The following is a 17,473-nucleotide window of genomic DNA, read 5'->3' on the forward strand; positions in this document are numbered from 1 at the left end:
TGGCGTACTGTGTTACTGATGGTAGCCTTTGTTACTTTGGTCCCAGCTCTCTGCAGGTCATTCACTAGGTCCCCCCGTGTGGTTCTGGGAGTTTTGCTCACCGTTCTTGTGATCATTTTGACCCCACGGGGTGAGATCTTGCGTGGAGCCCCAGATCGAGGGAGATTATCAGTGGTCTTGTATGTCTTCCATTTTCTAATAATTGCTCCCACAGTTGATTTCTTCACACCAAGCTGCTTACCTATTGCAGATTCAGTCTTCCCAGCCTGGTGCAGGTCTACAATTTTGTTTCTGGTGTCCTTTGACAGCTCTTTGGTCTTGGCCATAGTGAAGTTTGGAGTGTGACTGTTTGAGGTTGTGGACAGGTGTCTTTTATACTGATAACGAGTTCAAACAGGTGCCATTAATACAGGTAACGAGTGGAGGACAGAGGAGCCTCTTAAAGAAGAAGTTACAGGTCTGTGAGAGCCAGAAATCTTGCTTGTTTGTAGGTGACCAAATGCTTATTTTACCGAGGAATTTACCAATTAATTCATTAAAAATCCTACAATGTGATTTCTTGGATTCTTTCCCCCCATTCTGTCTCTCATAGTTGAAGTGTACCTATGATTAAAATTGCAGCCCTCTCTCATCTTTTTAAGTGGGAGAACTTGCACAATTGGTGGCTGACTAAATACTTTTTTGCCCCACTGTATAACCTGTACAATTCAATTGAAAAACAAACAAATCTGTTCGGGAGAAAAGCATAAAAAATAAAAAACATACAATAAGCTGGTTGCATAAGTGTGCACACCCTTCAACTAATACTTTGTTGAAGCACCTTTTGATCTAATTTCAGCATTCAGTCTTTTTGGGTTCACACCTGCCATCGATTAAAATGACTCTGATTAACCCCAAATAAAGTTCAGTTGCCCTAGTAGGATTTTCCTGACATTTACTCAGTCGCATCCTCCAGTAAAAGCCAGGGTTCACAGAGAGCTTACAAAGCATCAAAGGGATCTCATTGTTGAAAGGTATCAGTCAGGAGAAGGGTACAAAAACATTTCCACAGCATTAGATATACCATGGAGCACAGTGAAGACGGTCATCAAGAAGTGGAGAAAATATGGGACAACAGTGACATTACCGAGAACTGGACGTCCCTCCAAAATTGATGAAAAGACAAGATGAAAGCTGGTCAGGGAGGCTGCCAAGAGGCCGACAGCAACACTGAAGGAGCTGCAGGAATTTCTGGCAAGTACTGGTTGTGTACTACATGTGACAACAATCTCCCGTATTCTCCATATGTCTGGACTATGGGGTTGGGTCGCAAGATGGAAGCCTTTTCTTACAAAGAAAAACATCCAGACCCAGCTAAATTTTGCAAAAAAAAAAAAAACATCAACTCTCCCAAAAGCATGTGGGAAAATGTGTTATGGTCTGATGAAACCAAGGTTGAACTTTTTGGCCATAATTCCAAAAGGTATGTTTGGTGCAAAAACAACACTGCGCATCACCAAAAGAACACCATATCCACAGTCAGTACGTTTACATGCACATCCAAATCGAGCTGCTGTCGGTAATCGAGTTAAGGGTCCCAGCACGGGTGCCAGAGAAATCCAATCCTACATGCACACAAGGAAATCGAGCTATTGTGTGAGGTACATTGTGCACACGAGCCACAGGTGGCGCTACACGCCCCATTGTGTTGGTACACTTCCGGTTGTCGTCATGAAGAAGAGCTATTCAAGCGTGCAAACAAAGTTATCAGTTCCGTGTTCTCCATTGCGCGTTTTTCTCCCATCCATGAATTTTAATATATTCAACTCCTTAAGCTGAATGAGCATGAACTCTGTCTCCTCATTGCTCCAGAAGTGCATGTTTCTGCTCGCCATTTTCTCTTCTTCGTTTGTTCCTCCTGACCTCTTCTGCTGCTCGCTACTACTGTTGTCATGCCGACCGAGGCTGTTGTGTTTCCCGCTTGTGGTCTTGTCACTCGTCACTTCCGGAAGGGGCAGTGCTGAAGTAAGTAGCTTGACTACGTAGCTCGATAGGGTATACATGCACTAAGTAGCTCGGCAAAAATCGCATAATCTAGGTCGTGTAGCTCGATTACGAGAAATCAAGTTCGGTTCAATTTCAGCCTAGCTAAGGTGTATCCATGGCATTTAGAACTTCAATTTCAGTCGAGCAACGGCAGAAATTCGATTTTCTCTATGTGCATGTAAACGCACTCAGTGAAGCATGGTGGTGGCAGCATCATGTTTTGGGGTTGTTTTTCTTCAGTTGGAACAGGGGCTTTAGTCAAGGTGGAGGGAATTATGAACATTTCTAAATACCAGTTAATTTTGGCCCCAAACCGTCAGGTGTCTGCTAGAAAGCTGAAGATGAAGAGGAATTTCATCTTTCAGCACAACAATGACCCCAAGCATACATCAAAATCAACAAAAGAATGGCTTCACCAGAAGAAAATTTAAGCTTTGGAATGGCCCAGCCAGAACCCAGACCTAAATCCAATTGAAAATCTTTGGGGTGACCTGAAGAGGGCTGGGCACAAGACATGCTCTTGCAATCTGACAGATTCGGAGCGCTTTTACAAGGAAGAGTGGGCAAATACTGCCAAGTCTAGATGGCAGGCTGATAGACTCTGACCCAAAAAGACTGAATGCTGTAATTAAATCAAAAGGTGCTTCAAAAAGTATTAGTTTAAGGGTGTGTACACTTATGCAACCAGCTTATTGCATGTTTTTTTATTTTTTATGTTTTTCCCCCTAACAGATTTGCTTGTTTTTCAATGGAATTGTACAGGTTATAGGTCATATTAAAGGTGGGAAAAGTTTTGAAATTATTTATCGTGGTCTCATTTTTTTACATCAGAAAAACCTATCATTTTAACAGGGTGTGTACACTTTTATATCCACTGTATGGGTAATTTAGAGATCTAATCTGTATGTCTCTGGACTGTGGGAGGAAACTAGGAAACCCAGAGGAAACCCATGCAGGCACATGCAAACTCCACCAAGAGAGCATGCAAACTCTGATTAATTCAAACCCAGAACCTTCTTGCTGTGAGGCGACAGTGCTAACCACTGCACCACCATATCCCCCTACTCACAAGTCAAGATAATTAAATGAAAAGAGCATGAAGTTAAAAAAGTAGTAATTTGTAATATTTATTTTCATAGTATTTTTATCTTTTGTATTTAAATTTTTTTTTAAAGTTGTGAGGTTTTTTACTGCCAGCTTTGAACTCAATTCATGCCTTCACCCCCATGAAGTTCACATCAACCTCTTAACTGTGGCTATTTTCCACACAGTTACCTGAATAAGATGATTCTGTTACCGGCACAGGCCCAGGCTTACGATATAATGTCCATCAAATGTTGGCTTGCATCAGCTGATAATTCTCTGATACTGGAAACTGTATAGATTAGCACAAACACACAAATGAAATAAACACAATGAGATTGCAGTGAGTGTGGGTCAGTGAGAAGTGAAAGCCTATTCACCTGAATAGGGTGCAGTGTAATGTATTGGAGAGGCTATCACATTAACCTGCCAAGGCCTCTTTAAATGGGGTCCAGGGCTTAAACTGATTTATCTATTGGCTCCTTAAGGGGCACTTTAGAGTGTGCAGCTCTGCCTGCTGCCCATCAATCTCCCCCCTACTCAATAGATATCATTACTCCTCATACTAGCAGTGAAGAGAGGAGAGAACAGGAAAAGAAAAAACTACACACAGAAACACACACATGGATTCAATTTATCAAAAAAAATTTTAAGTGTGCATTCATTATACAGTCTGATGTATACCAAAATGGTTTTTGTGGTATACCAAAATGAAATTTGTTTAGAAACATTAAAATTTCTACACCATACAACAAACTTTTCAATTGTGTGGTGAGTGTGAAAGGAGCTCTAACAGCCAGAACTGCATTACCGGATCCTCCATCTCTCCTTAAACCATCAATGCAACACTTGAATTTTTTTTCCAGGAAATGAATACATAATTGGTTTAGTGCATCTGTAAAATACTGACAATATCATGTTCAGAGGATGAACTGTTTCATTTTCTGAGGAAAGAAATGTTTGATGAAGTAGATTCGGAATAGAAAATGACTGTCAGGCAAGCTTAACATTGAATATGATCAGAGAAAACATTTACACTGAGAACAAAGCCTGCAAATATGCAAAAGAGAGACAGTTTACTGGAGAGTTACAGAGACAAATAGTCCTGATTTGAGGGAAAAAAAAGAAAGACATCAATCAACTGTAAGTGTTAGGTGGCATGATGTGTTTAAACAAGACGTATACAAATTGCAGGAATTTACATTTATTTATTTGCCAGAATTTTCCATGCATGGCTGAATCGGTTGTTATCCAAACTATTGTGAAAAAAAAACCATACAGCATACAGTATGTGACATTTGGAAATATTATAAGGTCATATAACAACATTAACTGAACTGATACATTTGCAAAACTTCTGCACAGATTTGCAAAATGTCCTATTAGTAAACTTTCAGTACCGACACATTATTTATACAAAATAATAATCAAAGATTTATAGGAAAATAGTATAGGTTTATTAGTAATAGTTTAGTGTAGTGTTATACCACAGCAATTTGGTAATGATTAAATTTTTTAATGAACATGTTGCACTTTTTAACCCTTTATAATTACAATTAATTTTGCGACACATCCACAAGACAAATTAGCTCCTATGATCACTTGTGTTATTGCAGCTATAAACTGTTCTCTTCACAAGCCTCTGGGTTTTTTGTTTGTTTGTTTGTTTGTTTGTTTGTTTGTTTGTTTGTTTGTTTGTTTGTTTGTTTGTTTGTGCTCTCTTGAAGAAAAAAGTTTTAAATGAATCATTTTATAAGTTATCATGTTACTGAGAAACTTTGGAAGACTAAGGGCTTTTTCTATGAATGTTATAAGCGTCTCCTTACAGAAAGCTTTACCATATATAAATAACAACACCTTTTTAATTTTTTTTTTAATTAGGCTTAGCTTATATGCAGCATTTACCATACAAGGGCCTATGAACTGAGCTGTTCCTGTAGAAATTATAACATATTAGAATGAGCACATTTATAAAAACATGTTATTTGAGCCAAGACTATTGTTACTACTGTTATAAAAATAAATTAATCAACCCCTTCTGACCAATCAGAATCAATAATTCTGCTCTGCTATAAGAAGAAATAAAAATGCATGCACTAGATATAATCACATTGTCCATTAAGCAGCGTATAGGCTGAATAAATGACATCCAAGAGTCATGAGTAGAATATAACAGTCTTAGCTTACCTCTTCTAATGTTGTGACCTTCACCATTGGGACAACTCTGTCCTGCTCACACCACTCTGATGGCTGACTCACCTTGTGCTCAATGCTCTCCAATGTCTCTGTCTTTTTTGGGTTTTCCTGATCTCTCTCCACAGGATCCAGGTCTTGTGTCTCATCTCTCTTGTCCACTGTTCTCAATGTCCTTGTTCAGTCCTGATCCATGATCCTCACCTCCATGTTCCAGGACTTGTTTGCTTTCATGCTGATCAGTCTGGTTTGTACAGACATTTGCCTGGACAGCCTAGATTGTGTTAGTATAAGGAGTTTAACCAGTGCATGTGTCTCTGAGGGCTCTTTTTCAGCAAGGGGGGCTAAATTCACCTGAGCATTCCTGTTAATCATAGGTCTCAGAAGGGACGGATAAGGACTGACAGATTGGACGCTATGACTCCTGTCAATGTATAAGGTAACAAATAGCATCGCTGACATTTTCACAAATAAAAACCAATAGGTTTTCTTATGTCTGAGGAAATATCTAACCCTATTTATGGTTCTTCTCAAATCTGAAGGTGTTGATTATTTTTCTACAACCCCAAATCAGAAAAATTTGGAACAGTATGTAGAAATTAAAATTAAAACTGAAAAAAGGCAAATAATCTTTGACCTCTATTGCACTCAAAATAATACAACAACACATCATTTGGTGTTTTACTTCATGAATTTTTTTTTTTCAAAATAAACACATTTCAATTGTAACTCTTGCAACACATTTAAAAAAAGACGGGACTGTAAAGCATTTACCACTTTGTAATGTTGCCATTCCTTCTCACAACACTTACGCGTATGTTTAGGGACTGAAGACACCAAGTGATGAAGTGTCTCAGGTGCTACTTTGTCCCATTCTTCCTGCAAACAGATCTTAAGGTGTGCAACAATATGGGGTCATCATCATATTTTTCGTTTCAAAATTTGCCACACATTCTCTATTGGGGACAGAGGGGACAGACACCCTCTCCTTCCACAGCCATGCCTTTATAATGTGTGCAGAATGTGGTTTTGCATTGTCTTGTTGAAATATCCCTGGAAAAGATGTCGTCTTCATGGCAGAATACGTTGCTCTAAAATCTCAGTGTACTTTTCTGCATTAATGATGCCATCACAGAAGTGTAAGTTACCTTTCCCAAGGGTACTGACACAACCCCATACCATGACAGACCCTGGCTTTTGGACTTGTTGCTGGTCACAATCTGAATGGTCCTTTTCATCTTTGGTCTGGAGCACACAGTGTCCATTTCTTCCAAAAGTGACCTGAAACACTGATTCGTCTGACCACAGTATACTTTTCCACTGTGTGATGGTCCATCTCCGATGCCTCCAAGTCAAGAGAAGTCGATTGCACTTCTGGACACAGTAAATATAAGTCTTCTTTTTTGCACAGTAAAGTTTTAACTGACATTTGTGAATGTAACTCAGTATTGTATTGCTTGACAAAGGTTTGCCAAAGTAATCCTGAGCCCATGTGGTTATATCAGCTATAGATGAATGATGGTTCTTGATGCTGTGCCGCCTGAGAGATCTGAGATCATGGGTATTCAGCTTAGGCTTGCACCCTTGCCCTTTACACACTGAAATTCCTCAGATTCTTTGAATTGTTTCATGATATTATGCAGTGTAGAGGATGAAATATCCAAATCATTTCCCATCTTTCTTTGAGGAACAATGTTTTTAAAGATTTCAATAATTTTCATACGGGCGGCACGGTGGTGTAGTGGTTAGCACTGTCGCCTCACAGCAAGAAGGTCCGGGTTCGAGCCCCGTGGCCGGTGAGGGCCTTTCTGTGTGGAGTTTGCATGTTCTCCCCGTGTCCGCGTGGGTTTCCTCCGGGTGCTCCGGTTTCCTCCACAGTCCAAAGACATGCAGGTTAGGTTAACTGGTGACTCTAAATTGACCGTAGGTGTGAATGTGAGTGTGAATGGTTGTCTGTGTCTATGGTGGGGTTTACATTAGACCGTATCAGCGGATCATCAGATTAACGTTTTTAAAACGATTAGTGTGCACACAGCAACGCCAATACACGATTCGCGTGCACACAGCAACACCAATACACGGATACGCTCGGCTCCGCAGGCATCCTGCGCTCCAAATCACTCCGCCCTGAACAGCGAGTGCCCTCTGGAGGGTGTGCACTCCGGCCCTGCGCAGCTCACAGAGCGCGCGAGTGAAGCGCACGAGCAGTGATTCGGGACTGAGCCGCTGTGTGTGTGATCTCAGTGCATGTCGGGCATGCGCGTCACTTACCACTTGCAAGTGGAAGGATGGCAAGCCTAAAGACAATCATAACTACACAATGGGCAGTATTTGCATCAGTATTTGCAGTATTTTCATACTTTTATACTCTTTAATGAAAGGTGATACAAGGCGGAAGTCCGCGCCATTTTTCAGCAGTCGCGTCACATGACCAACGCCAGTGAATCAGGAAGGTGGATGTCACAGTGACGTTGTCCAATGACGACGCCAGCTAGAGCTCAGCACAGCGTATCCGCGTATTCTCAATGTTTACACAGCACTGGACCAGACACGATCTGGATTGAATACGTGGACCCTGGCGGATTCCCATTTCCCGGCGTTTCCAGGCGTTTTAATGTAAACGGACAGTGCATCCGCGAAGAAAACGAGACAGATACAGTCTAATGTAAACTTGGCCTATGTGTCAGCCCTGTGATGATCTGGCGACTTGTCCAGGGTGTACCCCGCCTTTCGCCCGTAGTCAGCTAGGATAGACTCCAGTTTGCCTGCGACCCTGTAGAACAGGATAAAGCGGCTACAGATAATGAGATGAGATGAGATAATTTTCATATGTATTTGTTGACTTTGTTGACATACAGAAGCTCTTCGGCCCATCTTTGCTCCTCAAAGATGAGGCTTTTCCTGGATAGTGATTTTGTACCAAATCATGATTACAATCACCTGCTGACATCACCTGTTTCAAATAACATCATTGTTTTTGCCTCATTACTCGCTCTAAATTTCTAAATTTCTCTAAATTTCGCCCAACTTTTTTTGGAATGTGTTACAGGCCTGAAATGCAGAAATGGATATATATTAACAACTGAAATGATGCTGACCAGACAAAACATGAATATGCAGCTTTATACTGTCTGCAATGAAACACAAAAGTCAAAGTAAATTTAGACATCACTGCTTTATTTTTTAATTTGCATTTTCCATACCATCCCAACCTTTTCTGATTTGGGGTTGTATAACAATTCAGCTCTGATAGTAATTCCAGCTGTTATTTTGATGTGATTGTTCATATATATATATATATATATATATATATATATATATATATATATATATATATATATATAGGTCTCATTTGACAAAAAAAAGGTATTGTTAGAATATTTTTAACATGGTAGTGTAGGATTCTTCAGTGGCAGTAAGTTTTTCACCACATGAAAGTCTTCAGAACAGACAACTTTCTGTTTTTTTAGTAACATAATAAACTTTGTTTTTGTATTAATTAACTTCAAGAGAGAGAAAAAAAGAGAGACTGGTGAAGGAACTGTTATAATGTAAGTGATAACAGGAACTAACTTATCTTGTGACATTCCACAACACTAAACGTAACTATAACTATTAAATGTTAAAAAAACATAATATATTGTTCATTAGTAAATGAAAGATTGTAATTGTTAAAACTGTTAATATTATAGTCATGCTGTCTGTTGTTGCCCAAATGAGGATGGGTTCCCTTTTGAGTCTGGTTCCTCTCGAGGTTTCTTCCTCATGTCGTCTGAGGGAGTTTTTCCTTGCCACCGTCGCCACAGGCTTGCTCATTGGGGATAGATTAGGGATAAATAAGTCGTTCAAATTCTGTAAAGCTGCTTTGCGACAATGTTTATTGTTAAAAGCGCTATACAAATAAACTTGACTTGACTTGACTTGACTAATTATTGGCAAATCTTCCCTACTGAAATACCTTGAAAATATTTGAACATACAGCTTTACAGGTATTAAGCCACTGTTAACCTATTACCTATTTTAAATGTTCTAATAAGCTATTATGTCAAGTTCAAGTTTAGAGATATTTATGTGACGACATCTTCCACCTGATATAATCATAAACGTATAAGCTCCCCTTACTCCGCCCGAACCTAAAACCGGCTGACAAGCACAAATACCTTTTAGCCAAGAATAACATTTCACTCAACAGCAGCATGATTACTCTTCATTAGGCAGTAATGGGACAGTTTGACAAGTAGAGCTGCTGCTTTAGTCACCTGCTGATGTGCATGCATGGCCCAGTGGAGATGAGACCTCTCTGTAAGTGGCCATTAACCACAGTTCATCTGTCACACTTCAGTCCCGGCTCAACCTCCGCTGCACTTCATTTGGGCAGCAAAATCCCACAGGGGCTCATGCCATTTATAGTGCTGGCCATGTTCATTAGGGCCACAGCAGCAACACTGGATATTTCTGATAGTGCTGTAGTCATGAGGCACTTTAAATCTGATGTCTATAGGATAAAAAACAAACAAAACAAAAAAACAGAGCTACTGATCTATCTAGTGTCAGCCGGAAGAGAAAAGAATGAGATCATCACACAGACTTATTCACTCATTCAATCATTTCCTTCAGTCATTTATTTACTCACTCAACCTATCAATAGATCAGGATTCCAAAGCTCCTCCACAGACCAGTGAGGCATTCACAAAATTAGAAATCTCACTACAGACTAAACCAAATCAACTCCTCTTGGGAGTCAGGGAAAACTGGAAACTGGATTGCAATCACATGAGTTCTGTGGCTCGTACAGCTCCCACCAATGAGACATCACATTAAAATGTCCCACAGTGCTTTGTTCATGTCACAGCTGTTCTCTCCTCTATTTCCACTGATATGTCATCTCTTTCATTAGAAAAGAATGCCTCAGAAAAGCGTTCGTCCATTCAACCCACTCCAAACATCCATGCCCAAGGGGTATTGGTTACACAAGGACTTGTAACAGGAGGAATTGTTTCCCTGGCTGTAATGACTAAGTGTAATTCGAACTCTTGTAATTAATTAGGAATGCTGTCCGCATGTGGCCACTGATCATTTATCCCTATTTAGGCTATGGCTAATTGGTGTGTGAATAAATGAGAGTGTTTAGGCTTTCTGAATAATATTTTCAAAGGAGTTGTTTGAACACAAAAGCACAAAAAGTCTATTAAATAAATGTGTCATTCATAAACCATCATTGTTTTTAGTTGCTAAAGTTTAAAACAGACATCTGGTTTATATAATGGAAAGAAATCTCATTGTGACACTTTATAACAGCTGCTTTGATCAACATTGAATTTTTCCTAAAACATGATTTAATAACACTTTACTATATCTGCCATAGCATATTAAAAGTGCATATGCATTGCATTTAGGCTGGGAGGCTTATAAACCTTCAAATTTGCACTCCATAGCTGCTTCATACACTTTAGTTAATCCATGCTGAATAGTGGGGCCGCATTTTAGAGTTTGTTTTGCTCTAAGGACATTTGATACCTACAACACTTCAGACTATACTAAAGAGTGTAAAACCAAAAGATCCGACGGAGGTCCAAACAAACCACGGGGAAACTACGCTTTAAGCACAGTTATTCTGTTAGCACTATCTTAAAAAGGACATAGCAGAGAGGGTCTCTGGACAGGAAATACCAAACAGGATTTAGGAGTGTTGAGTAAATATAAACATACAGGAATTAAACTAGTTAGTGCAAATCTTTGCTAATCTCTAATCTTTGCCTGCAGTTAATTCTTAGTTAAAATACTAAATCTTTAAAGAACACAAAAAAACAACACAAACCTGTTACTTTTAATTGAACAAAATTCACTGATCTTCATTAATCCCATTTTACGTTCAAGTCTTAAACTGGAGTAACAAATATCCTGAAGGTAATTAGTTGTTTATTAGGTCAGATCAATCTTGTTCAGTATTCTCAGTAGCTCAAAAAGCAAGATATTATGATTTGGTTGGATTTTATGCAAATCACAAGAAAAGTTATGACTATAGCTCCTCAAGACGAATTCTGATCAGCTACGACTCATAACACAAGCTAATATGCAAATGTATGGCAAACATTCATAGCTATCATTTCACAAACTGTGCACAAATGTTAAACAGAGCCTGTAAAAAAAAAAGCTAATGTGTCTAATCACAACTTTACATGAGCAACTTCAATAATGTTTCTAATGTTGTTATTACAGACTGCTACATTTCATCTCAGTACTAGAGGCCATGTACCAGAGCTGCATGGGGATGCTCTGAGAGAAAAGGAAGACTGTTCATAAGCACTGTGTGTTCACCATTATTCAAGCTTCATTATATTCAATCAATATTCATTTAGCCACTGGGGTTATTGACTCATTCTCAAATAAAAGTACACTCTACAGCAGCTAAGCACATTATGAATCATTTGTCTTGTCACAGACAGGAGTCTAGCACTGCTCTCCATTCCAGAGCAGTAACGGTTTGATGCCACCCTGCGGTTATGACTGTAAATTATGTGTTTTATGAGTCTTCAGAAAAATCAATGCTACCTGCAGTGTGTCACTGATAAATCAATCACAGTTAGTGTGTTAGGAAATAAGCTGTCTTTCATTTGTTTGTTTGACAGTTTCTGTCTTGGGTGGGAAGTGGCATAATCACTCTGTTTGATGCTGTAAAAACAGTATATGGAAAAGGAAATAGAACAAATAATTGTGTAATAACATGACTGCACATGCTGTATCATCAGCTCTCGCTCCCATTTCACGCAGTACAGTTACCTTCCTCATGTCAGTGCAGGATCATATACCGTTCTGAAGAACTGACAGCTGCGGAAAAAGAGCAAACAGGAGATCCATTGTGAAATGGCATTTCATCACATACGGTATTGGCGCATGTTATTGACAGACAAATGAGGGTAGAAATCAGATAAGAATCCTTTTTCTCTTTCTATCTTGACCAGAGATAGTCTATAAACTGCAGGATATGATTTCTTGCACACGATTTTTCCAAAAACTTTCTCTGGGTTGACCTCAGACTGCACTCAGTGTGGGTCTGTTAAGTACTGGCACCTATTAATAGCAGCCACAAATGAGATTAGTGACTACAGTGTGTGTTCACATAGCTCGAGAAAGAAACCAAAAACTTGAACTGACAGATGGTTATTTGTGTGACATCCTGAAAAATAAACTGAAACCTTTCTGTTCAGTCAGAAAAGCTTTGAAAAATCTGGCCTTTCCAGTAAAAAGTAACTCTGGCCTGTCCAGTAGTGAAAAGAGACACAGTACAGTAGCTTACTACCCCACTAGCTCTAGTAGCAAGCCTAGGTTGCTGAATTAATCGCATGGGGAAAAAGAAAACATGAAAAATAAACTAAATGTGGAGTGATGTAATGCAGGCCTACCTGTATGGGTGTAGGTTAAGTGCTGTGTAATCCACACTGAGTTCTCCTTTCAGGCTCCATTCCGGTTATTGCACTGTTTTAACTCTTCCACGGCCACGTGGAACTCCTATTCAGTCGCTATCGGATTGGAGGAAGTCATGCTGATCGCAATTTTTGCCCGTAATGTCATTGATGAACTCGCTAAAGAGCTTTAAAGATCACTGCCCAACTCTCTTGCGTCCTCTGCCGCTCCATCACAGCGCCGACACACACACACACACACACACGTGCGCGCGCGTGCGCGCTCACACACACACACACACACACACACACACAAATGTATTTATTTCATTTTATTTATTTAAAAATTTTATTATGACTATCCTATTTATGTAGTCAGCTCGTGTGTGTGTGTGTGTATGAGAGAGAGTGAGTGAGAGAGTGAGAGAGAGAGAGAGAGAGAGAGAGAGAGAGAGAGAGTGAAAGAGAAAGAGAGAGAGAGAGAGAGAGAGAGAGAGAGAGGCAGTCCGCCAATTATCGCGATGGACGCAGGAAACTCAGCATGAGCTTTTCCTTTTTCCTTTCCAATTCCTGTCGCTGAAGAGCCTGTAGCCTCCGCCACAGGGAACAGCGGAATAAGTGTTTTCATTCTTCACCCTTGCGCTTTTCCGACACGTTTATATTTCCATCTAAATAAAGAAGGCAATTTTTTTACAGTCGGATAACAACGACCAGAGCAAATGGAGATGATCTGAAAGAAACCCGATGGGCACTGACCAGACCTCTTCCCATCACTTCTGTTTAATTCACTATAGGTACTTGTGAATGTTCCACGTGCGCGTTAACAGTCTCCACAGCGCGCGACTCCGTGCCAATGTGACCGAGTCCGGCACTAACTCGTGGGAAGCAGTGCACACATTTCACTGGATCGTTTGGCTGGGATTTTCAGCATGGCATACCCTCAGGGCTACTTGTACCAGGCGTCCACCCCTCTGGCTCTCTACTCGTGTCCTTCATACGGTTCGAGCGCGCTGTCGGCGCCGCGCGCGGATGAGCTGAACAGAGGGAACTCCAGCTCCTCCGGCTCTGCGTTTGCGCCATACGCAGGATCTACAGCTTTCACCAGCCAAACTCCAGCCTTCAACTCGCTCCAGTACGGCTCAGAGCCCGCATCTGCACCACAGTTCTCCTCCTTCGTGGTGAGTCCTTACACCGGATATCAGCATGAGACAAATGTTTATGTGATCAACTTTTAGACGCTGCTGCTGCACACTCACGGTTTTATATATGCCCACAGCTGAGACATTTTTAGAACATTATACTGCGAGCTTAAACTTGTTTGTATCCTTTAGGCTATATAACAGGAATATTAAAGAGAAATGTATATCTGTTTGCAAGCTCAAATTATAGATCTCCCAGACTGTAGAGCTGACAGACAGAATGTATTTAGGGAAAACAAGCATTTCTCCAAACAGGAGGATCTCTCATTTATATGCACAAAGGCTAATCTGATAGGCCTGAGCTAATAGATAGATAGATAGATAGATAGATAGATAGATAGATAGATAGATAGATAGATAGATAGATAGATAGATAGATAGATAGATAGATAGATATAGGATTTTCGTTGCCATTATTATATAATAAGCCTATTATTAAATAAAATGTCACCACGAGCAATAAGGCTATAAATAAGCTAAAGTTCCTACAAAATCTGTATTAAAAGCAACCATTTAGGATAACTGTTTTAATTATATTTGAGGCTTCAGGCTACATATTCAGTTTCTACAATTATGTCTGATTTTTTTTTTCCCGAGTTATATACTAATCATTTTTGACCTAGTTTTTGGGACTTTTTCAAATGCATGCAAAAATAATAAATTAAAAGGTTTAAAATTATTCACAAAGGAAACAAAAGGTTGCTCTGTCTGATGGTTGAAGACGTATTTAAGTTATGATCGGCTATAGCTTTCTAGTGTGTGTGTGTGTGTGTGTGTGTGTGTGTGTGTTATTGAAATAACATATAGTGTAATCCCACTGCTCCAGGGTTCCCCGTATGAGCCGTCTCCGGGTCTGGCCGCCTCTCTGGGTTACGCGCACCCGTACGGAGCGCCGCTGGGCGCGTTCCCGCTCGGAGACCCCGCGTACCGGAAGAACGCCACACGGGACGCCACGGCAACGCTGAAGGCCTGGCTCAGTGAGCACAGGAAGAACCCATACCCCACCAAGGGGGAGAAGATCATGCTGGCCATCATCACCAAAATGACCCTCACCCAAGTGTCTACCTGGTTCGCCAACGCGCGCAGGAGACTGAAGAAGGAGAACAAGATGACCTGGACCCCACGGAACAGAAGCGAGGACGAAGATGAAGAAGATAACATCGATTTGGAAAAAAATGATGATGAAGATGAGCCGATTAAGGCAGCCGAAATAGCAGAGTCGACCAAAGAATTAGGTGACGTTATGCCATTTAAAAAAATTAAAAAACTTCGGTTCAATTTACATGTGCGCACATTATTATTATTATTATTATTATTATTATTATTATTATTATTATTATTATTATTGAGAATTAATCTTTGACACTCCTTTAATTCTCGTTCAGGCCTCCCTGTTAGTCCACGACTAATCACGACCGAGAAGCACACAGAACACACTGATGATGAGGCGGATGGTGTTATCGACACCTCCGCTCGGAAGGACGGGGAGCCGCGGGCTGGGTGCGACTCCTCATCACCCACGACCTCCTCTCTCCAAAGCGGTCCGGAGAGAGTCGGGCCAGAGACACCCGCAGATCAGGGAGACACTCCGAGTGCAGTGAAGCCCTCCGGAGAGAGCGGCCTTGGCACATCTGTCATTCATTCCACGAACCCGGCTCCCAAACCCAAACTGTGGTCTCTGGCTGAGATCGCCACGTCGGATAAACCGGGTGGTGAGCGGCTCCAGACTTGCGGAGCCGCACAGGGTCCGCTCATCATCAGCACGGGCACATTCTCGCCCTCCAGGTCGCCCACACGGGCTCCTCTCCTCCCCAGGCACTTCTACTACGCTTCTGCGTTTTATCCCGCTTTCACGAACTACAGCGCGTTCGGGCCGCCGGGTCGCGCTTCTGGCTCCGGATTAAGCGAAGCGGCGCTGCACAGAGCAGCCAGAGGAAACACCGCAGCGGTCGACATGCGCAAAGAGCTGGCACAGGCGGAGGCGCACTCCAAGCGTTAAATACCCTCTTCGGTTTTATTCCGTTTATTTATCCTCTCTGGGATGAGAAACTGGATTTTTCCTTAGATAAGAGTGATAACGAAGAGAAAATCGGTTGTCGTCGCAGCCCACACGGGACTGCACATCGAGTGTAAATGAAGCTTGCTTTTTTTGTATTCGAAAGGGAATTTTATGAAATGTAATATGTTTGAAGTACTATAAAGTGAAATATTGCTTCTTTGCTAATCCATCCATGTGAAAGCAGAGTGGCGCAAAAGGCCAAAGTTGATTCACTCTTTTACATCTCTATAGGTTACTCATCATTTGTTTGTTTGTTTGATTGATTGATTGATTCTTGGATATTCCATGCTGAATGTCTGAACCATTCGTGGGATTTAAATTTTTAGGATAACACAATCCCCATCTTTCGATTTATACGTTTCAAATGTAACTATAATTTCGTTTAAGGTAGGCTATTTTTGATCATTAATACGAGCAATCGAGTGGAATGACCTCTTAATTAAAGTTTTATTCACATTTTTATCATTTGATTATATAACAGAGCTTTTGTGTGGCCAATAAATTATATATTGTTTAATTTTACCTTCCCTGACAGAGTGACAAATCATAGTGTGGACAGTAATTTTGTTGATTTACCAGGGAAAGGTTATCTGTACATATCCAGAATGCTTCCACTGAGGTTTTCTTTCCATTTCCATTTTGCCATCAGCAAGATGTGATTAACACCTGGACAGTGGAGAAACATGAGCCCTGGTACTTTTTTGGTGTCGGTTATTGAAACTCACACTGGATGTTTAGCATGAAATTTTGAACCTCATCTGTCACCCAATGTCCAAACAAAATCTTCTTTTTATAGTGGAAAATTTTCAGGAAATATGCATCTCTTATGACAGCATTGTCAGCACCCAGTCTTCATCACATTCTTCAAAGACTGTTTATATGTTACTGATTTGCTTTTAGGCAAAACACTGAATAACTTTCAAACTGTCCTCCTGTTCATAATTTCATTGCTGAAGCAAGAGTTTTAATAATGCAAATTTATAATTGAGAGATTATAGCACATGGTTTAGTGGATGAGATATTAAATTCATGCGCCACAAACCATCTTCTTATAAAATGTGTTTTGCTATATTCCATCAATGTAGCAACAGTAAGGGGCTAAAAATGCCCAAAGGCCATTTTAAAAGGGATTAAATGTGTAAGTTCAAAATGTAGTAAACTCTCCAGAAGAAAGATGGGATAATCTCAGATTCCCTATTACTACTGCCATTGCAGGGTCCAACAGCAACAAACATCAGAGAATCGTCTCAGGCCTCTTGGCTTACAGAGGTAATGCCACATTTCTACTCACAAAGCCCTGAAAAGAAGCAGCAGCGTCTTAGAAAGAGACATAATCCCTTTGGTAAAATCAAAGTTAGAGTCTGGTATATAAACATGGTGAAGAGCTATTTTTCAGTTCTATGGTTACAAAAAAGTGTAATGGAGGAAAGCCAGGCATATACATTCCTTCTAATATTACATGCCATATTATAACTACCCACTTCTTTTACCATTCCATGTTTACACTGATA

At 40.4% G+C, this 17,473-nt stretch overlaps 1 protein-coding gene across 1 annotated transcript; it reads left to right on the forward strand.

Annotated features, from left to right (window-relative positions):
- Positions 1–13,633: 13,633 nt before the first annotated feature.
- Positions 13,634–15,902, forward strand: irx5b (iroquois homeobox 5b). Its single transcript, XM_060909682.1, has 3 exons — positions 13,634–13,882; positions 14,730–15,138; positions 15,289–15,902. The coding sequence occupies exons 1-3, from the start codon at positions 13,634–13,636 to the stop codon at positions 15,900–15,902; spliced, it is 1,272 nt and encodes a 423-aa protein (XP_060765665.1).
- Positions 15,903–17,473: the final 1,571 nt, after the last annotated feature.

This window comes from Neoarius graeffei, chromosome 2 (assembly GCF_027579695.1).
Source record: "Neoarius graeffei isolate fNeoGra1 chromosome 2, fNeoGra1.pri, whole genome shotgun sequence".
NCBI classification, from domain to species: Eukaryota; Metazoa; Chordata; class Actinopteri; order Siluriformes; family Ariidae; genus Neoarius; species Neoarius graeffei.

Bases quoted from the DNA above. Each gene is read 5' to 3' on its own strand.
- irx5b (XM_060909682.1), top strand. From the start codon at position 13,634: ATGGCATACCCTCAGGGCTACTTGTACCAGGCGTCCACCCCTCTGGCT. The intron at 13,883-14,729 runs GTGAGTCCTTAC...CCACTGCTCCAG, and splicing joins CACAGTTCTCCTCCTTCGTG to GGTTCCCCGTATGAGCCGTC. The intron at 15,139-15,288 runs GTGACGTTATGC...ATTCTCGTTCAG, and splicing joins AGAGTCGACCAAAGAATTAG to GCCTCCCTGTTAGTCCACGA.